The sequence below is a fragment of the Astatotilapia calliptera genome, chromosome 22 (genome assembly GCF_964374335.1).
Source record: "Astatotilapia calliptera chromosome 22, fAstCal68.1, whole genome shotgun sequence".
NCBI lineage: Eukaryota > Metazoa > Chordata > Actinopteri > Cichliformes > Cichlidae > Astatotilapia > Astatotilapia calliptera.
This window is the reverse complement of record NC_137442.1, coordinates 25,342,709-25,365,609: the sequence shown is the minus strand read 5'-3', so window position 1 is coordinate 25,365,609 and position 22,901 is coordinate 25,342,709. Positions and strand designations below refer to the sequence as shown.

General features: G+C 44.3%; 1 protein-coding gene across 1 annotated transcript; it reads right to left on the bottom strand.

Annotated features, from left to right (window-relative positions):
• Positions 1-4,319: 4,319 nt before the first annotated feature.
• Positions 4,320-21,348, bottom strand: LOC113014236 (SH3 domain-binding protein 5-like). The gene is made up of 9 exons (XM_026155632.2): positions 20,973-21,348; positions 20,658-20,720; positions 12,537-12,665; positions 7,601-7,765; positions 7,384-7,514; positions 6,905-6,947; positions 6,584-6,800; positions 6,012-6,380; positions 4,320-5,763 (listed from the first exon to the last, which is right to left on the bottom strand). The coding sequence occupies exons 1-9, from the start codon at positions 21,048-21,050 to the stop codon at positions 5,588-5,590; spliced, it is 1,371 nt and encodes a 456-aa protein (XP_026011417.2). The 5' UTR covers positions 21,051-21,348; the 3' UTR covers positions 4,320-5,587.
• Positions 21,349-22,901: the final 1,553 nt, after the last annotated feature.

Here is a 22,901-nt window from a genome sequence, read left to right as displayed (position 1 = left end):
AAAAGCTATTCTTTATATACAATCCTGTGCAAAAGTGTCAAGTCGCCCCATTTTGATTCCCATTTTGATCCAGTGATGTCGAGAATAGTCTTTCAAAGTTTCTGAAGGGTTTTCAAAGTTTTCTTTGGACAATAACTGCTTTTTTATTCAGTCCAATCCTCATACCTGACCATTTCCAGAAGTTTTTAAAACAATTTCTATTATTCATTTTTATTTATTTATTTATTTTTAGAATGGAATAGATAGAATAGAATAGCCCTTTATTGTCATTGTACGTGTAAAATGAAGTTCAATTCAATAAAACTTTATTGATCCTGAAGGTTGACCCCAAAGGAAATGGGGTTAAGGCTGCCGACCTTTGCCAGCGCCGACTTACCCTTCTGACCATACATACATTACACAAACACCACATGGGGAAGACAGGTCAGAGAGGTATAACAATGGAAAATGCACCACATGAGGAAAGATAAGGAGAAAAAAAATAACTCCCCCCAGACTGAGCTCCAACAGGGAGATCGGTTTGAGAACAGAAAAAAAAAAAGTTGTGGGTGCTCCACACCAACGGTGCCAGAATAAGATATAAAGAGTAGAAAGCAGGAAAAAATAGCAAAAGAGGACAAATATATACAATCAAGAGGAATATATTCGGAAATAAGAGAAAGACAGACATTGGAGAACAAAATAGCTTCAAATAGTGGCCTGAGTGATGAGGGTCACACAGACCATGGCTCAGATTCATGAGATGGGTGTTTGTTAACAGTCTGAATGGCCCAGGGGAAGAAACTGTTACTGGGTCTGGAGGTGTGGGACCTGATTGACCTGAGGCGCTGACCAGAGAAGCGGGTAAACAGATGGTAAGCTGTGTAAGGGCTTACCTATGATTTTCCTAGTTTTCCTGAGACAGGAGGATCTGGCAATGGTCTCCAGGGTGTCAGAGGGCAACCAATAATTTTTTTGGGTGGTGTTGATTACCCTCTGTACAGCCGTCCTGTTGTCAGTAGTGGACTCTGTCTATCAAACACCCAGTGTGGAGGAGATGCTCTCCACAGAGGAGCAGTGAAGGCCAGCAGCAGCTTCTGGTCCACGTAATTCTTCCTCAGGACACGGAGGAAGTGCAGCCGCTGCTGGGCCTTTACCAGGGTGTTGGTGTTGTGGGTCCAGGTGAGATCAGGGGAGATGTGGGTGCCCAGAAACCTGAAGGTGGAGATAGATTCAACCCATTCCCCGTTTATAATTAGAGGGGAGTGGACCTGTCTGTGTCTTTCCATTATGAGTTCTTTTGTTTTAAGGATGTTCAGCTTTAGGTTGTTTTCGGAGCACCAGCGGGAAAAGTTCTCTACCTCCGCCCTGTACGCTGTCTTATCTCCATCAGAGATGAGTTTAACCACGTTGGTGTAATTAGCATACTTGACAATGACGAGAGTTGGCTTGGTTGGTGTGCAGTTATAGGTGTACGGGGCGTGGGATCTGGTGCTGGATGACAGTCGAGGAGAGAGGTTGGGGGTTGGACTGATTGAGGCTGGTTTGTGAGGAAATCTTTGATCCAGGAGCAGGTAATAGGTGGTCCAGTTTGGTGGTGAGGATGTCTAGTATCATGGTGTTGGTGGTAAACGTTGAGCTGTAGTCCACGAAGAGCATCGTCAAGTAACTCTTCCTGTTCTGCAGATCATTTAGTGCTCTGTGAAAGGTGATGGTGTTAACAAAGAACTTATTTTAAATGGCATCTTTAAGCACTTTGTTTCTAATAGCCTGTTACAAAAAGACAGAATTTGTTCCCATTTCTTTTGTTGAATGTTTGAAAAATGTCAAAGAAAATGCAGTTTGACAAGCATGAAAAACTATTTTTACAACAACAATTTTATTCCAAAACAGCTATTGTCTGAGAACCTGGCATACTCAGCATGGTGTGCAGTGTGTCCTTAAAAAAGTAGCGGACAAAGGAAGTGTCAGGCCTAAAAAACTGCTGTAAAACACCCAAAAGAAGTGAAAATAAATAACCAATCGAGTAAGAGTTTTAATTCTCTCACTCTGTCTGTTAGAGACACGTTTTAATGGTTGCAGTTGTTACAAAAGAAGAAGATGTGGTTTTGTGGGTGAGTCTGCATGCAAAAAGATTCATCTTGCTGATTTTCTTCTTGATTGGAAAGTGTAGAGCTGTGAAGGTGTGTGTGTGTGTGTGTTTTGTCTGTCTGTGGGTGTTTGAGTATGTTTGTGAGTGTTATGCTGGTGGAGTTTCAAAAGTGATAGTTGTTATTAACTACATGCTGAGTGTTTTCCATTTATGTTCCAGTGCATTTAAAAAAACACCAACGTGTGCACAGTGTGACATTTTAAAGAAGAAGAAAAACCTGACTCTTAGTGACAATGTCTTGTACGTACATTGTAGTTACAATATTTATAATTTCATTGTTAAAAGAAAGCATGGCCCCTGTCAGTTCTGAGGTTTTACGTCCCAGGATAACAACATTTTGATCCTTAGCAGGTCTCAAAATTAGACAAACCAAATGTCAGGTGAGCTACAACAACAGTCTTCTCATGAGTGGAAATTCTCCCCAATGCTCAGTTGAATTGTAAAACAAAAAAATCCAAGGGCTGCATCTCAGACTCTACAGGCCTCGGTTAGTATGTTATATGTTAAAGTTCATCACAGTACAAGTAGGAAAAGTCTGAACTAGTATGGCTGGTTTGGAAGGACTGCAGGGTGACAGCCGCTTCTCTCGAAAGAGAACCTGGCAGCACAGCTTAGGTTTGTACCTGAATAAGTTACAAGACTTCTGGAACAATGTCCTTTGGACAGACAAGACCAAAGTGGAGCTGTTCGATCATAATGCACAGCACCACGTTTGGAGAAAACAGAACACAGCATATCAGCACAAACACCTCAAACACTGTTGCTTGGTGGTGGAGGGGTGATGATTTGGACTTCTTTTGCAACCATGGGGCACTGGGGATATTGCAGTCATTGAATTGGCCATTAACTCAGTATAGCAAAGTATTCTAGAGTCAAATGTAAGGTCATCTGTCTGAAAACTAAGTATTGGCTGAAGCACAATCAGGCAGAAACCACGAGGATTTCCCAACCACAGCAGGAAATCTACAACTGCATGGCTGAACAAGAAAAGAATCAAGGTGCTGCAGTGGCCTGGCCAAACTCTAGACCTCAACTTGATTGTGATGCTGTGGTGGGACCTTAAGAGAGTTGTGCATAAGCAAATGCCCAAACCTCAGTGAACTGAAGTTACGTTGCAAAGAAGAGCGAGCCAAATTTCTTCCACAGAGATTTACGAGACTGATCAAGTGGCACAGAAAATGATAATTGGTCGAAGAGGTTCTATAAGCTATTAAATATCAGCGTGTACTCTGTTTTTCTGCATTTTGGCCTAATTTTAAATGAAACCAAACAAATAAAGTGAGAAATCTGATCTTTGCTGTGTTACCACTGAAATGAAACTAATTTAAAAACCTTTAAGAACATTAAAAGTGACAGAGGGCGTACTTTCTTTCTGCCATGACAGCAATTGTATAATTACAGTCATTCAGTTTTGTATGGTAAATGTTTTAATGCACTCATTTGTTCTTACGCAATCTGATTTCTAATAACCTAAAACCACAAACAACATTTAATATGCTGAGAGCGAGATACAGTCTTTTGTGCTCCATAAAAAACAGAACCCAACCCTGTCACTAGGTGTCAGTGTGTGACAGAGCATTGCTGTGCTGTTCCCCTGCCTCAGTGAAACCTCTGGAGTTGATCTGGCACAGACGGGGAGATCACAGGATCTTAAATAACTGAAAGGTAGCTTGCTGGCAGCAGCCTGTTCAGACAGACACATGGACAAAGATTTTAGAGTGAGAAGTCGTTCTACGATCTGTCTCAGGGCACTAACTGAAGTCATGAGATTACTCTTAAACAGCTCAGCAGAGCTAAAAAAAAGAGTGTGTGTCACTGCAAAAAACCAAAACAAAAAACAGCTGACTGGAAAAGGAATCAGCAGGAAAAGCGAAGGTTATCAAATGATAGGACCAAATATCCCCAAACAAAACATTGAGCAGATAAAGAACTTTCACATTCAGCAGTTCCAGTCGGCCTTGCTGCCGAGCAAATCTGTAACTCTAGACCATCTTTACTGCACTACGCTGGCAGCTGTGGCAGCACGAGGCAGCTGTTAGTGCTTCATTTGATGACTTGGGTCACTTTTTTCCACCGGTGGCATGTTTTAACATAAAATAAAAAGTTCCCAAAAACCAGGCTGCAGTGATCACCACTATGACAATCAACAACCTGAACGTCTAACACACACCATCAATTCGCTGATGAGTTAGATGAAGTACGTGTTTATTGCTTATTTGGTGTTAAACAGCTACAACGATAACCACACGACATCGTTCATATACAAGAATACAGGAGTATAAATATAGAGTATTTGTACTACAGGGTCAAAAAACACAAGACACACATTCAAAAAGTCATTCGCTCACACATCCGTGCAAACCGGCGACCTCACAGTGCGGTTTGCACTTTACACACATTCAGTCACTCATTCACAAATCCAAATGGAAGACCAGTTCTGCCTCAAAAACAGGGCTCAGTCCCCCACGTGAAGTCTCTTTAGTGTTCAGAGTGTCGCCTGCACTCGAGGTCCTACTTCTGCTCTCCAGAGCCGTCGTTCTTCATTTGGAATAAACAGGAGTAGAAGGGAGGGGTTCGAAAATGGACTAATCCTTCAGGAGACAGCTCGTCTTTGTCCCAGTTTGACCCTCACTTAAAGGGGACGTATTATCCTTTATAAATACTATTACAGCGGTGGGCCAAAGTTTTAAAAAATGAGTTCAATTTAGGTACAAGTGATTAATTCAGATTGTTTCAAACACTATGTTTAAGATTATGATGTCACAGAAAGGGGATATTTTAGGTCCACAAACCTGTTTGTTCTCTGGCAACCAATCAAAGGAAAGCTGGCTTAACTGGAGGGTAAAAATAAGAATGAACTGACCCCCCGTATCTGACCTGAAAATCAGTCCAAGAATTTAGACATGGAGTAAGAAAGGAGCGTAACGCTGTTCAAAATAATGAAATGCATGTTACCGGTGCCAACAGTAGCAGGTTAACTATTAAAGTTTCCTGTGTTACCTTGGAAATATCCTGCATGACCCGTGAACATGTTAAAACACAACTGAAATCACCAACGTCTTCCACAGTCTGTAGAGGAACTTTGTCACACAGTCGTAATACGCAGTTTTTTTGGCACAAGATGAGAAGAACTTTGTCTTCTGTAGCAAATACAGAGCAGGAGGGAAGGGGAGGGTCCAGGGGAAATGCAGTGCTGACACTCAACACCACAAGGGTGAAGCAGAGTCCATCAGTCATCCTGTCCCTGATTTCATTTGTTTATAATGAAAGATGTTAAACACGCTACACGCAGCACCTTCCACGTGACAGCACTGATGTTTAGACAGCACAACGAATGAGACACAAAGTCATGCGGGTGTGCAGCGCTTCACTCTCCTCCCATTGTGTCTTCTGCCAGTGAATCCACTGAGTCTTAAAGCTGCGCATGGCGAGAGTTCGCGCCACGACGCATCCTCGTCACACGCTGTTGAGGAGCAGGATGGACGTGGCGGAGGTGGGAGATGTGATTTCGGGGTTAATGTAGTGGGGGTCTCGCTCATCAGCGGGATCCTCATCTCGTTCTTGCGCTACATTCAAGGTCAGCTTGTTCAGACCGCTCTCCACTGTCGCCTCTGCTCCTTCTGCTCTGTTGCCTGGAAAACACGCAGGAAGAAAAGTGCAAGGAAAGGTTCAATTAAATCAGGGAAATTATCCGACAGAGTTTTAGACAAAAGTTAACCAGCAACTTCTACATTACGAGTCCTTCACAAGGACTCCTACTTTTATTTTAAACCTGTAACATCCTCTGCCAAAATAATTCCTCAGTCATTAGATTTGCTTTTGTTTGTCAGGAAACGTGCTCAGGATCAGGTTGCACATCAGTGCTCAGTGGGACACACACCTCTCTCCTGGTCGCAGTCTGGAGAGGAGGCGCCGCTGCACTGGCTGCGAGGGCCCAGGAGAGGCGAGGCGTGCCCGGAACTGCACACTGAGTCTGGGCTGTGAGAGCCAGAGGGGCTCGCTAGCTCCAGGACACCGGTGGGGCAAGAGGAGGACAGGATGGAAGAGGAAGAGGGACAGGAGGAGAGATAGGAGGATGAGGAGGGGGTGTGGAGCAAGGAGGACGAGTAAGGTTGAGGCATGTCGACGGGGGTGGAGGCAGAGGTGGAAGGCGAGGAAGAGGTTGCTTGGGGCGAGGAGGTGGAGTGCGAGTCGGCCTCCTCCTCTGAGCTGCTGTGACTGCCCTCTTCGTCGATAGACACTGACACCACTGAAACACACACACACACACACACACACACACACACACACACACACACACACACACACACACACACACACACACACACACACACACACGGGGATGTGAGCTTGAAGACACACACATGCAAACGGCTCAACAAAAACAAAGAAATGATAACGCGGCTCGATGACGCGGGTGACTGCCCATCTCCGAGTGGGCGTGGCACTCACTCGACAAACCGTCCGACTCCATCTTGAAGTTGGCGATGTCGTCGCTGCCGCCGTCGCCTTCTGCTCCAACTCCCTGCTCCCTGGTGCCCATGGCGAGGGAACGTCGCTGGGCGTGGATCTCCTCTGAGATGCTCTCCAGGTTGCGCAGCGCCGTGCGGTACTCCGCTTTGGCAACCACAAGTTTGGCCTGAAGCTCGTCCACATGACGCTTTATTTGCTGTGAGAAATAAAACAGTGTTTCTCAGCAAAGACACCTTGTAATAAAACACAGATATATAGATTATGTTTACTCCTTCGAGTCTATGAGTAGGTGATACATACCTCCAGATGTAGGTAATACTTCGCTTTGAGTTCAAAATACGGTCTGCAGGGGGAGAAGAAGAAGAAAAAAGTGAGAGGGGGAGGAGAGAAATTTAGCCCGCTGGAAGAACAACCCTCCTCCGTGTGCAGTCACATTCCACGTCTCTATGGAGGGAGCGCAACCCAGTACTGTCAGCCAACACACAAAACATCTGGACTTCATCAGGTTACAGAAATTTCGCTTCCCCCACTTCTCGAGCGCCACTTTAGCTCAGTGGGTGAGCAGGCAACCACTTGCACCATGGCCAGAGTGCAGTGGCCTGGGCTTGAATCTGACCTACGGCCCTTTTCTGTGTGTCTTCGCACTCTGTCTCCTCTGTTTCCGGTCTATCTTCACTGCTAATCTATCCAGCAAAGGCAAAAACCCCCAACACGCTCGCATAAAAGGTTCAGGCGGCGGCAAACTTATGAGCAGCATTTCCCAAAATCCGATCACAAACCTCGATTTGTTGATGGAGCGTTTCAGTTTCTTCTCGAGCTGCCTCATGTGGCCTATGCAGGAATTGTGGTTGGCTGCTGTTTTCTTGTGCTCTGCTTCGCTGCACGTTCTCGCCTGCTCAGCCTCCATCACCTGAAACGACCGAGAAAAAAAACGCCTGAGGCTAAACCGCTCGTTCAGGATGGAATTTTTGGGCTGTGCTGCATTTATATACTTACTCTCTGTGTGGCGTGGTTAAGCATTTCCTGCCAGGCGGAGTCAAACTGCCGGGTGTCCTCCTCGAGCAGCCTCTCCTCGGCCAGGGCGATGGTCTCCTTGGCTGCCCGCAGGATCTCCACCGACCGCTGGAATTCCTGAGTGGCCTTCTGCGCTTCAATCTGAGCCTGGAGTTCAGGGAAGGACAAGCAGCGGTCAGAACTTATTAAGTCAGACTGGAAACCAAATGTTCCACCTAAAAATACAATTCAGGAGGTAAATATTACTGCTAACATTTCACACATTTCTGATGTGAAACAGCTCACTGCCTGCTCCATATTTTCCCTAATAGAGTACCTTTGCTTGGCTCACTGGTCAAAATAACGCTCATTTATCATCTACTGGTTCTCGGTGCAGTCTAAAAAAAAAAAGAAAAAAAAGAGCTGCTTATACTTCTTTCCCTACTTGCTTTAAGCCAGCTTCATCCTGATTGGTTGCCCTTGAAAAACAAAACCAAAAGATTTGAAGAGCTGTGTTCACAGCCAAAGCATGGACTGTGTATAAAAGATGGACAACGGCACACCTCCACATGCCCTCTCATGCATAAGTGCCTTAACTTTAGCCGGTAACTGGGAAAAAAACCCTCTTGGTTCTTCTTAGATTCGGCAGGAAGGCTAAAGCAGCGTATTGTTATTGGTTAATGATCTGTCAATAATAAAACATTAGCCAATGGGTGTGCAGAGTCCCAGTGTCTTTGAGCCAGAGCTGTGTGCCCAAGATGACCATGTTAGAGATATGACATCATTAAGATTAGAAAAATCTACACAAAACTGATCTTGAAACCTGAAACTTGGCTCATAGCTGAAACTTTATCCAGAGTAGAAGAATGACAAAAACTAGAGAAAAGCAAAACAGGTCCCTTATAAATCATAGTGACAAATGACTTAAAATTGCTTTCATGAAGTAAAAGTTCACTAAGTTCTTACATGGTATGAATGAACCAGGAGTCTTTGTGTTGCCTGTGTGTTTAATTTAGGACCCATACCCGCCCTCGGCCTCCCTCCCCTCACACCTCTAACCCTGAACCTGGTTCTGCTTGAGATTTCTTCCTCTGAAAAGGGAGTTTTTCCTTCCCACTGATACCAAAGGCTTACTCATAAGGAGCTTGTCTGACTGTTGGGGTTTTCTCTGTATTATTGTTGGGTCTTTATCTTACAATATAAAGCAACCCGAGGCGACTGTTGTTGTGATTTGACGCTATATAAATAAAACTGAATTGAATCGAATTGGTTGAGTCCTTATGACGCCCAAACAGGCCAACATTCATAGAAAAAGACAACTGAGCCTTGATCCAATAGACAAACAGAATCTTTGTCACTGAGGAAATCTGACACACTGTCAGTGGGCTCCTCCTGCCCACAGTCACAGTTAACAGGAGGGTTATTCTCATCACGTTGGACATATTTGGACCCACTCAGACAGGCATAACTCCAAGGTCATTGCACTGGCTGAATGCTAACATGAAGTAGTTACAGTAACTCCAATTCAATGTCCTTGAAAGAGAGAATAATAATAATCAGGGAGAAACTTTCCCTCTGGTGATTAGTATTTAACAAGTGTATTATTAACAGTACAGCAGTTCAGAGGGACATATTTCATGCTGCCTGTCTGTCGGGTTTACAATGGAACCAAACCTGCTCGTCTACTTTGTGTTTTTATCTCAAAGTGTTTTCAATGGACGATTGTTTCTACTAAATGGTCCTTTTAAACTAAGAAGTAAAGCTGTGTATTCATGTTAACACTTATTATTATGTTAACATGAATGCACAGCTCAACGTCTCAAACATCTATTCTTTAAAATCCAAGAGCGATTTCTCTACCAGCGTTTTCCATAAACAGATGCAGACGCAGAGGAAAGCAAAACCCAAGCTGAAACACATGAATTGGTCTGTATGAATGTAATCCTGCTGACATGATGTCAAGGATAAGAAACTTATGTCACTTTTAACACATAGCCTACACATTGAAGCCTATACTTGGATTTACATTATAGAAACAGTGAAAACAATTATTTTTCTTACTTATTGTGAAGCTGAAATGTAACACAGTAACACTAAAGTCACTGTGTAATATACACCATTACAACAAGAGCACCGGGTCACCTACATGCTCAGCCATGAGGTGAAGCTCCCGGTTTACAGTTTTTGTGCTTTTGTTAATAACAGAGGAAGTTTGGAGCGCTACAGTTATGGAGTCAGCAGCTCGTTGGCCATGCTTAGCTGAAACAATAATACCACTCACAGCTGATGGTTGAATATCTCGGAGGAAAGAAATTTCACTGTTGATTTCTTGCAACAGTGGAATCCTGTTACAGTGCCACACTCAAATTCAGAGAGCACATTAAAACAAGACAGACTGCATGGCTTTGTGCTTGACTTCAATCCTGTGGCAATGAGACTGAAACCACCTGAATTCAAAGGCAATATAGTGCCATCAAAATAGTCTGTCTATGATAGATAGGTACAAGTACAGTACCTGCTAACACTTTTCTGGAGGGGCTTTTTGCCTTTGATTAATAGGTCACCAGTGAGAGGTAGACAGGAAAGAGGGGCAAAGAGAGTAGGGGAAGGCATGCAGCAAAGGGCAGCAAGTTGGACTTGATCCCAGGGCCACTGCAACATATAGCCTGCTCAAGCAGTGAGCTGAACTGACACCAACCTTCTAGCAAGTATACACCTGTATACTTTGAGTGACTGAAAACAATGTGGACAAGAGCAGTGTTAATGAGCTACAAAAAAAGTTGGAGTATAACCAGGAGATTTTCTCTGTCCTTGTCCCTGATAGCAACGCACTTCACGTTACTAAGGTCAGTGTAGTCACACAAGCTGTTAACCCGTGTAACGTCGGCCATGTTTAAGATAAACCCAGCAGTGATCAGAGGTCTGCTCCAACTCACAAAAAATGTAGAAAATACAAAATCTTTGGCATCAATTGTCGTGACAGTGTTGTTGCTAAGGCCTGTGAAAGGTGACGAGAGAGAGAAAAGAGGCGGAAGATAACAGCTTTTTATTGCGCGCGATCTGCTATTTCAACAAAGTGGTAAAGATGAATCCTTCCTCTTTGTCTCTCATCGTGACCCATTTCCCAGGCTCTAAGAGCAGGGAGGTTGAGGGGGGAAACAGAAGGAGGGTAATAGATATTTAATGAGGCAAAAACAAGAAGAAAAACAGAAAAAAGGAACTGAAACATTAAAACAACATCCATCAAGATGAAGACAGAAAGAGACACAAAAATACCAGAACTTCCCAATCAGAGCAGCTTTTCTCGTTGCTGGCTTGGTGGTGTTTCCATGAAGTGTCAGTGCTGTGTGAGTTTCTGCCTTTTGCAAAAAGCCTGACGAAAAGTCTTTGTCACCCTCGTGAATAACATGTCAACGCTTGAGAACACAATTTGCCATTATCTTCATGGCACAAAAGCACACTGAGCTTCAGACACCACGCACATAATGAATGGGCTTTGTTATCAGTTAATTAAGTTGATGTCATAGAGACCAAATCATGTGACACTCAGAACCAAACAATATGATGTTCTTTGGATCTGAAATAGCCTGGCAGGCTGTGATATGCACCATGGCTGCATGTGTGTGTGTGTGTGTGTGTGTGTGTGTGTGTGTGTGTGTGTGTGTGTGTGTGTGTGTGTGTGTGTGTGTGTGAGAGAGACTCATTCATGTGTCAGACACAGTCACCCCGTCTGATGTCTAAGTCTCTCTAAAGACATCCTATTTACAATTTCAAACGGGTGAGATGGTTGCAGGGCTGGGAAAGGTGGAGAAAGGTGACTAATACCCAATGTGGTGAGGGTGGGATATGCAGGGTGTGGACACAGACAGCCAGACAGGCAGCGGTGCAGAAGTGAATGCTGGGTAAAAGGGACAAAAGAGAGGACAGTGCAGGAAAATACCCCCCGCCCACCCCAATCGTTGTTGGAATGTAAGGGGGAAAACATGGGGGGCGGTGTTTGAGGGGATGTAACTGGCTTATGGGTGGGGGTAGATGGAATATGTGTGTGTCTGTGGTGGAGGGTCAGTGAGGTCATGCATGAGTCCTTTTAAAGTAGGTCGTGTATTAAATATTAAATATTTGTCTATAAATCATAACCAGACAATACGCCAGTTTAAACCCGAGACCGTTATCGGCTTTGCTCTGTTTAAATCACCCAAACACACACGCGCACACACACACACGCACGCACGCACGCACGCACACAAGCAAAGGATTTTGATCCTTTCGTGCAAATGCCGGTCCCATCAAAATTCAAAACCTGCAGTAATCCCTGGCTCTCACGTGTTAATACCAGAAGCAGATGCCACCTGCAGGTATTTTGTCACAGCGCAACAGAGATAAGCAACATACACACACATACGTACATTCACACACACACGTGTACAAAATCTATTTCAGTTTGACATGCAAATGTCAGCCTTCTGATGCATGACTCATAAGCTCCTGCATTGGCTAGGATGGAGGGGTGGAAGCTTCAACAGCCTGGAGCAATAAATGAGATGAGCCACTGCAGAGGGAGAAGCACAGACTTGGTGTCCTAACCTTTAGGTTGTGTTGCCCTGCTTTGTGTCTCCCTGCAGCAGTGCTGCAAGCATGACAAGTACTCCCAGATCCAGCAAAAAGAAACAAGTCAGGCCATGCAAAATGTCGCAAGTCTATCACCACGCAGAGACTGCGTGTGCGTGTGTGCATGCGTGAGACACTAGCTTAAGATGCAGAGCTGTGACTGAGTTTAAATATAGGCGTCATGTGACCGTACTCCCTTTAAGTAGATAGAAGCGGCTCTGTTTAAACTTCTCATTGTTAATCCTCAGTAATCCTGCCCTCACACTGTCTGCTGACCTTGGAGTCACTCCCGCTCACTCTTGTGAATGTGTGTGTGTGCATGTGTGTGTACCTGTCTTGCCACTTTGCGGGCCTCCCAGTAGGGTTTGGAGTCATCCACGGCTCGCCCGATCTTCTTCACCTGCTCATCCAGTTTAACTGTTGCCTCAACCAGCACTGCTCGGAACCTCTGACGGAAGTCCTTCACACACACACACAAACACACACACTTAGAAATGAGGAGAGGAACTTATCGGGTCACACTATTAGGTTGGACATGGTAGACTGTTCAAAGCACCACTGTGTCTTCAGTGCAGCGTTACAGAACAACAACTGTGGTTATTATTTATATCTGTGTAATATCAGGCCTTATTGTGGTGTGAGATTTCCTGTTGCCCCCATTAGTCATACCCATATACAAGAGCATGGTTTACCCATGTAACACACAACTGTAGAGTGTGTAAACTATATTTTGTTTTCTTTGTTTTATGCAGTGGGTGTGTCAGCTCTCATTGTTGCTGAGCAGCATTGCTTATGTTTTTTGGTGGTGACCCACTGAATGAGTATGAGTAAGGATGAAGCATTACTGCAGGAGGGCCCAATATCCGTGTGCATTTATGCAGCTACTTTTGTGTGTCTGTGTATGCTTTAATTTGCTGAAGAGGGGTTTAAAAGCAGCTGCATCCTCTTCACAGAGCACAGATCGGCATAAATGAGCGGTTAAAGAGGGAGAAGGGAGAGGGCGCTACAGGAAACACACTTCCTGTGACATCATCGCATTTCCTACGTCCTGTTCCTGCAAAGACGGGTGACACGTCACAGAATCTACAAGGTAAACTCTGTGAGCACGCTGCTGGCCTTACATACTGCTCAGGAAACTAAATAGGGGCCCGATTGTTGGAACTGGGCACGACCATACACAAATATAATGTTTGTGCATTCAAATGCCAAATGTTCAAAACTAGTTTAATCAAACAAATTCAAGATTTATTGTAAACAAATGGAATAACTGCGGTGTGAGAAAGTCTTGAGTCACCCCTTATTTCTTTATATTTTACTAAGAAAGTGGGAAACGTGCAGAGGTTACTGAAACATCAGCAAACATCATACAAGACAACAAAAGAATGAGGTAATGTCAAAGACAAATCTACTGAGAATAAAACTTATTGGATGACTCACTTTTTTTGTTTGAGTCACCTATTCCACGCTGCACCGTTACACTGAAACCTGGGGTTTCCCCACCTGTCAACACCTACTTTAAGCCCTGCTATGACCACCTTTACTCATCATCACAGTCTGAACTCCCTTACATAAGCATACTGGCCATTTCTTTGAGTCGTCTTCAGGAATAGTTCTCCAGGCTTGTTGAAGGACATTCAAAGCTCTTCTTTGGATGTTTCTGCCTTTTGTTTGGTTCTCTGTGAGCATGATCGCACACTGCTTCAATAATGTTGAGGTCCAGGCTCAGGGGAGGCCAATCCATGACTGATAGTGTTCTTTCATTGTGCGCTTTTCTATTCAGGCATGTTTATAATGCACTATCAGTGTGTTTGGTATCACTGTCATACTGAAAAATGAAGCTGCTGATCACACACTGTCCACTTTTCTTGATGGTAGTTTTCTGCATTCAGGGCCCAAACATTTCAACTTAACTGTAATTTATTTATATAGCTTCAAATCACAACAAGAGTTGCCTTAAGGCGCTTTATATTGTAAAGTAAAAACCCTACAATAATACAGAGAAATCCCCAACAATCATATGACCCCCTATAAATGACTGCTTGGTGGGAAGTAAAAACTCCCTTTTAACAGGAAGAAACCACCAGCAGAACCAGGCTCATATGGAACGCCAGGACTGCCATAATGAATTAATTAAATACACCATTAAATAATTAATTAAATGTGTCAATAATTAATTAAAATTGGAATTAATTAATTAAATAAATAGTTATGACACATGTAATTAATTAATTATTGACACATTTAATTAATTATTTATGTATTTCACATTTTAATTAATTATTGACACATTTAATTAATTAATTATTGACACATTTAATTAATTATTTATGTATTTCACATTTTAATTAATTATTGACACATTTAATTAATTATTGACACATTTAATTAATTATTTAATGATATATTTATTTATTTCATTTTGGCAGTCCCGGCGCCTGGCTCTCGTCATGAAATAATTTTATCTGTCAGCCTCACCCATCAAACTCAGGGGGCGGGGTTAACGCTGCCCATGCAGCTTCTCTAACATTTGATTGGTTGCCGTGCAAAGTAAGTCAAAACAGGTCGATCCTAGATAATCGATTGCTTGTGTAGACTTGGGGCAGCCAGTTATCCCAGAATGCAGATCAAATCACAGGCAGCAATGGTGGTGGTGTAGTTTTAAAATACCCCGTTTTTCTGTCACCAGCTACACTTTTAACAGTGTTTTAGCCGCGAATGTCGCGCCGTATGTCTGGTCAGGTTGTCAACATAGAACATGCTTGCAAAAGTGCTCAGATGTTTTCAGAGATTTCACTAGCTCTGCTAACAGTTAGCATGCAGAGCGCACCGAGGGGGTACATTAACCGGTTTGTTTACATATTCCACTCTCCGTGTTCCACATGTTGCATTCGCAGATTCTCATTTTCACCGAACGATCGTCTCTTTCCGCCTGGTCTTGTGTCTCTGTGCTTCTGTAACATAAAGAACGAGCTGACATTTTTCTCACGAAACCAGCGATCAGCTCAGCAGACCCTCAGTTTACCTGCATGCATCCTCCTCCTCATCTGTCAGCTGTTTAACACCTGCTGCTAATTCAAGAAACAGGCCTACGTTACCTGGTGATAGTCACAGTTTAACTGGGCAGCCGGTGCTCGATATAAAGCAATGTCAGCGCATTTTTCTGCACAAGATAAGTAAATATAGTGTTTTCCCCGAGCGCAGAGCTGCTGGAGCTTGTTTCCTTACAGAGCACTTTATAGGCGAACAGCTTCATCAGCGGCTGATGTCCAATCACCAGCACACAGCTTTCAAACCTCAGCTGAGTTTTAGCTCTCAGTGGTTAAACGCTGGACTTCATTCACTCAGGTTCTGTCTGTCGGGTCACGTTTACTTCGCTGTTTTATTTACAACTGAGCAAATCGGTTTGGCTGAGGTTAAAGTTACGTTTCATAACTGCATAGTTTCACAGACGTTTAATGGTTCACTGGCACATGTGTTAGACTGAACTATCATCTAAATATCATCTGTTTTTTAATAGTTATTCAACTGTATTCTAAGCACCAGCTGTCTGTTAGAATGTGATTTTTTTTCTCTCTCTGTTGGCAGAGGTATAAAAATGCGCAGGAAAATCTGACGTGCATGGCGAACTTCACCGACGATATTTAGGGAGGAATAAACACACATCAAACATAAATGAACCATTTGCCTGTCTCCATAATTGAGAGAATTTTCTCTTCTTATATCAACACTCTCTCTCTCTCTCTCTTTTTTTTTTTGCTTTTTCGGTCATGTTATGTTTACCTGTCAAAGGCTTGTTACAAACTATGAAACACATTGTGCAGACTTCTGGATGTTAGAAGAAAACGAATACTGCTCATGAATGAGACTAAAGGCAGGAAGGTGTCCTTTAAAACTAAACATGTTAATAGGACCTCCCTGTTTATATCATAGTTTATGATATAGCACGTGTATTTCAGTAATAGCCTGCTGAGGCCACTATACGTGCTGGCCTCATATCAAATGTGAAGGCAGACTGAGTCTATGTTTGACGTTTGTTTATATCTAATCTTCCTTTTCAAACATTTAAACAGCAGCGAGTCTGCAGCTGAGGGAATACAAATTCAAATTGTCGGAACAGGTTTGCTCGTTTCTTGGATTCATTTGGTGATTTATTAAATGTATAACTGTAATTCTAATCTGCTGCTGAGTCTCTTACACTTTTCTTTATGCTGTATATTTTCACGTCTCTGGAATAGTTGGCAGTTAGATAGTCAGCTGGGAAACTCATGGAGCTGAGGATATCGTGGATATGCTGACCTCGCTGCGTGGTGTACAGAGCGAGGTCAGCATGATTAATATTCACAATAAAAATATTAGCCGAACATCATGAAGTCTGTATGTGTTTCATAGTGTCGAACAACCTTTGTACAGTTAAAGCCAGCAGTTACTACATGACGGAAACACCAACGTTATCTCTTTTATGTGTTTATACACAGGTCACGCTGATTACTGAACAAAAACCCAAAGATCAGATGTTAAACAGATTTGCTCTCTCTCCTCCTTAAACATTGTGGCATGAATAAGGCACGGCGGGACCACAGAGCGACGTTCAGAGCCAACTTTATTTGATTCACATCACACCACACCACCACCAACCCCTGAGTCCCCGTGTTTTAACACGGCGGGCGTGATTGCGGATGCCGTGCAGGTGCGTCCGCACGGCCCCGCAGACCACGCCCCACCACATACCCCCATCGCCCGATTGAGGCCGGGGAGTGATCCGGCCAAACCTACTCCCCCCCGCGACCTGGGGCGAGACTCGGCCCCTACACATCGGCGCCCCAGCCCCCGACCAAGCGACGGGGAAGCGTCCGTTCTGGTGGCCGCCCGCGCATCCAGCGGCAACGGCGAAGCTGGTCCGGAGGTCGGCCGCGTAGCAAGCGGACACGGCCCCACCGGCATGGCCGTGTGCTCCTGCACACAGGCGGCTGGGCAGACGCCAGGCGCGCAGAATCGACTGGTGGCAGCGAGGCTGGACTAGCCAGCCCGCCGATCCCCGGCCTAGCGGGGCTGTCCCGCTCCTCTGCCTCCAACTCCGGCTGCACAGGCTGCCCTGGAGCAGGGACCTCCGTCTCCCCGCACAGCTGCTCCGCCACCGCCTCCGCCACTCCCGTTTGGAGCGGCTCCCCGCACTGCGCCTCCGCCCCCAGCAGGCACCGCCCCTCGCCCCCCTCCGGGTGGAGCGACTCCTCTGCCTCCGGCAGGTGTAGACCCTCGCCCGCCTCGTCCTCGGCCTCCGATTGGAGCGGCTCCTCCACCGCTCCCGGCAGGAGCAGCCCTTCACCCGGCTGCTGCTCCTCCTCCTCCGGCAGGCTCGGACCCCCGCGTGGCTCGTCCACCACCTCCGGCTGCCGAGGTGACCCACACGGCTCCTCCACTGTCCTCGAGACACACTTGTGGGGGTGGCGCCCAGGCCCAGAGCAGCGCTGCCAGCTCTGCCATCTTCCCCAGGTGGCGTTCGCTCTCCTGCCGCAGCTCCTCCTGTTGGCGACGCACCTCCGCCGCCTGCTTCCGCTGGGTGGCCGCTATTTCGGCCACCATCTCGGCCAGCTCTTTCCTTTCCTGGCTCTGGTAGGTACCCGCCATGCCGCCTCCTGGGTTTCGGCACCAATGTGGCATGAATAAGGCACGGCGGGACCACAGAGCGACGTTCAGAGCCAACTTTATTTGATTCACATCACACCACACCACCACCAACCCCTGAGTCCCCGTGTTTTAACACGGCGGGCGTGATTGCGGATGCCGTGCAGGTGCGTCCGCACGGCCCCGCAGACCACGCCCCACCACAACATGTTTTTAATGTTAGTTATAATTCAGAATTGGCGACTGAAACACGTAGGACACATAAGAACATCAGGAAATAAAACACCGATAAATATAACCTCAGTAAAAGAAGTCAGCGGGGGTTACTACAGCTGTGTACCGGGGCCTGCGCTTTGTCGGTGGGATTGCTTGCGAGGCGAGCGGGTCTATCCCACGCTTTGCCGTGAGACTGGGACGACATCTCCGAAATCATCGAAACACTTTTGCAAAGAGGCTGTATCTTGACAAACCGACCAGACACATGAAGATTAAACCACTACATTCTCGGCTAAAAAAATATTAAAACGGTATTTGGTAACACACAAACAGGGTTTTTCAAAGCTCAGTTCTGTTAGCTTCCACATGCCGGTTGTTGTGTGCTAGAAACAATGGCCACCAGGCCAAAGCAATGGTTTTGACTCGATCAGCGTTAACCCCGCCCCCTGAGTTTGATGGGTGAGGCTGACAGATAAAATTATTTCATGATGAGAGCCAGGCGTCAGGACTGCCAAAATGAAATAAATAAATATATCATTAAATAATTAATTAAATGTGTCAATAATTAATTAAATGTGTCAATAATTAATTAAATGTGTCAATAATTAATTAAAATGTGAAATACATAAATAATTAATTAAATATGTCAATAATTAATTAATTAAATGTGTCAATAATTAATTAAAATGTGAAATACATAAATAATTAATTAAATGTGTCAATAATTAATTAATTACATATATCATAACTATTTATTTAATTAATTAATTCCAATTTTAATTAATTATTGCCACATTTAATTAATTATTTAATGGTGTATTTAATTAATTCATTATGGCAGTCCTGGCGTTCCATAGGCTCAGGGTTGCCATCTGCAATGACTTGTTGGGGTTGAGTGGACCAATACAGGACAAACACACGCCGTGGAAGAATTTGGATTTGGATTCATGTCTCCATCAGTCCTGTTGTCACTTATTTTCAGTGGCAGCAGGGCCAGATGCATCTCTCAGGTCCTGTTTCAAGGCTTTTCTGGATTTAAAAAAAATTCCTGAAAGATACTGCGTTTAAGTCAAAGTTCGTCTGGGTGGATGCTCCCCATAAGCAAAAGACCAGAATACTCTAGAGACATTCAAGAGGTGTGTACCCAAGATGATATCCCTTCAGTGACATCATACAGAGCCAAGAGTAGAAAAAGCTTAATTTAACTTTTCCATACAATAACTGCATTATTTCAATTCACCACAGCAAATGTTATATGTATGACAAAAACATAAGGACATGTATATTAAGCTCGTTAAGGCAGCTCAGCTCATCAGGAGCTGACAGATTCAATTGTTCCTCTGGGACAATAATAAAGAAGACTTAGTTATCGCTTCATAATAAAGGTTAAAATTTAAAATTCTGTTTATTTTCTATGGGAGGCTCATGATGGCACGCATCACAAGGGCACAGTCCCACATCTGCCAGACATAGAAGAGATTTAACGTTGTGTTGGCAGGCAGAGTCAACTGTGGATTTAAACTCTCCGCCCCAACTTACTCATCCTCTGAATCTACCGTACATCATTTTTAATCAGCTCCAGGCTGCAGGAGGACCCCCTGCAGCCTGCCAGGGGCTCCTTCCATAGTCCTTAGCTCCTCCTTAGCTTTTTTTTTGTTGCCTCCAGATGCATCCATGTTTCTTCTTCTGTTTGCTTGTGTATTCACATCGATCACCCTACTTATAATGCTGTTTCCTGTAAACACTGCCAAAGCTGTGAAAAAGCTGAGCTTTCCAAAAAGCACCAAGAAACAATACGTTAAAAAATAAAATCAGGATATATATATATATATATATATATATATATAAGTTAAAATTCAGCTGGAAAACATGGATTAAAACATGGATTACAGGAAAATCTCTCCTCCTGTCCCTCTCTGTCTCTGTGCGTGCTGTTACAGTCATTCCAGCTGTGGTTTGCTGGGTTTGGATGTGAGCGCAGGGCTAATGAGAAACAGAAGAGGCCTACTTTCAGGAAAACAAAAAACTGAGGCCTCGCTCTGGAATGTTTTCACTTTTCCTCAACAGTGACCCAGCTAGCACACACTTGAGCCGAAGCTGCCCCTTCTGTGTGCCGTCTGCCCTCCTGCAGTTGTTCGCTTCACTTTACATCCTTTATTCCTCCATAATGTGTCTGATTCCTGTTTCTGTTCAGACTCCTAAATGAACGTGAGTGTTATGAGCAAATAGATGAATTTCACCAACCGCTCCACGGCAGTGTTTCCGACTAAGACCACAGCTGCACTAGGAGTTTATAAAGTGCAGGGAGGGACAGTTCCTGCTTCAGTTTTTCCACCTCTTCCCACTGATGCACATTTAGTAGTTTTCCATCTTTCGAAAGCTTTCCGTTTAGACTGTTTTAAAACAATGGCACCGTTGCTAGGCAAATCCCTGACACTACAGTGGCAGAGAGACAAATCTCACAGCGCTGACACGATTTCTCACCACTTTAGAGTTTTAAAAAAAGTGAGACTTAGTGACTGCTGGGTGGGTGCCAGAGCTCGGCTTACGCCCTGCTCTCGGTGTTTGAGGGGCAATAATTCTGATGCCAGCAGTGTGTGTTGTTGGGTCTCACCTCCAGCTCACTCTCCCAGCGGTTAATGTCGTCTGTAGACTGGTTCAACTTCTCCAGCTCTCCCTGTTTACAGAAAACACACCAGTGATGGAAAACACACACACAGAGAGGGAGAAAGGGAGGAGTGTGATTAAATAAGACTGGCAATCCTCAGGCTGTGACTCGTGTTAACCAAATTATTGAACTTACAGCTCTCAGTAGGTCATTTTGGAGACAGTCAAAATATGACACACACACAAACACACACAAACGCTCTGACATTTTTTAACCTACTGTCACTCCACATCTGGAATCATTGTCCTAACCCCACCTTACCTGTATCCTGGGGTCCACTTCTTCCTCCTCGTCAGCACCCTGCAGGTCATCCTCACAGGTATTCCCATTTCGCTCCATTGTCGGAATTTCTGGGAGATTTCTGGTAACCAAACGAGGGTCTTCGGCGCAAACTAAGCGCGACCCCGGGGTGCTGAACAGCACAGGAGCGATCCAAACACGCTCTAACCTTTAGCGCGGTGCATAGCTGGGCTTTTTAAAAGCGGGCAGCGAGTTTAAAGAGACGTCCACCCGCGGGAAGAGCGGACACGCGAACTACAGCGGACCACAACCTCGCGGAGGACGAGCTGCGAACGAAGAGAGCGTTTAACTACAGCGAGACCTACGGCTACTTCCGTTTGGGACATTCAAAATAAAAGCGGCGCGTAACGTTTACGTCTGCAAGCCGGACCTGAAAGGGGGAGGGGCCAGGCACGTGTCTTATTACAAAGCTGTTAGCTTAAAAGTGGCGCTGCGCGTGAGTTTATGTTTGATGGATACTTGCTCTCAGATTATTTATCTGGACATTATATTTTAGTTACTTATAATCTTACTGCACAAGCTTTTTAAACCAGATACAACAGATGAAAGTACCGATAAACGTATTATCGATTTTACCGATAAACAATCACATGCATGATCTGTTGATGTATGCTCAGTCATCCAGGTAAGGACATCCCTCAAGGTTGATTTTGTGAATCTGGACTTAACGTTTTCAGTGGGAGAAACATTTTGTCACTTATACAAGTGACTTCGTCTGTCTCAGCTGACTACAGGTTTGCCCAGCCTTATAAACAGTCCATTTACACAATGACTGAAACTCCCACACTGAATGAACAGTGGGCTTTGACGCCAGTTTCTTGATCATTGCAAACTGTCATGACCATTGATCTGCAACCACCGATCAATGGCTGTATCCCAATTAACGGCCCACAAGGGCCGCGTACTCAAAGACCGCTAAGGCCGGAAGTGCGAGGCTTGTAAAATGGGACGGTCTAGCCTCCGTCGCGCTGCCCAGGTTGCCTAGCAACCATGATACTAACAGCTGGAAACGTTTCATACAGCTTTGTTTGACAGAAATGAAGGAGAAAATCTTTTGTTCATTTGTTTGTTTGTTTCTACATGAGCTTTGATCATTCTCTGTAAGATTAAGGTCAGCTATTGGACGGCGTATATTTTAAAGTAAAGGCTTTAAAACCAAGTTAGTACAAACGTCACATAACTTTGCCGACATGTGGCCAACAGTAATGTTTTAGTGTTCTTCGTTATTAAACATTTGCACATAAATAAGTGACATAATATTCAGTATTTACTTAAAGTTTACTCTTCGGGCGCCCCTCATCCGCCGTTTTTTTCCGGCAAAATTATCCACACCCAGCGCCGCGCTATGCATTCTGGGATATGTTGGGCCACGAAGTCTACACCGCCACATCCTTAAAATTCAGGGAAATTAAGGACGCATTTGAGGGCCGCAATTCGAGCAGCCTTTGAATTGGGACAACCTTCGTCGCGTCGCTGCGACATAATCGGCCTTAAAATGCGGCCCATAAGGCTGCAGACCCTGACTTGGGATACAGCCATTGACCACTGATCATTGGCCATAAGTACCAGTTGGGGAATTTTACTGACCACGCTTTACAGCTGTAGGTCATTTTAATTACTTATGATCTATAGCGGTGGGTAGCTTAGCAGTGTTGGTCAAGTTACTTGAAAAAAGTAATCAGTAACTAATTACCGATTACTTCCCCCCAAAAAGTAATCCTGTTACATTACTGATTACTTATTTTCAAAAGTAATTAATTACTTAGTTACTTTTTAAAAACACGATTTACAACCTGAATAGGTAATAAAGTGATAGATCTTTCAGCCCAATTCTACTTTTTCTGCATAATTCATCATACAAAATGTAATCAAATGGAAAAGTCCTTTTTT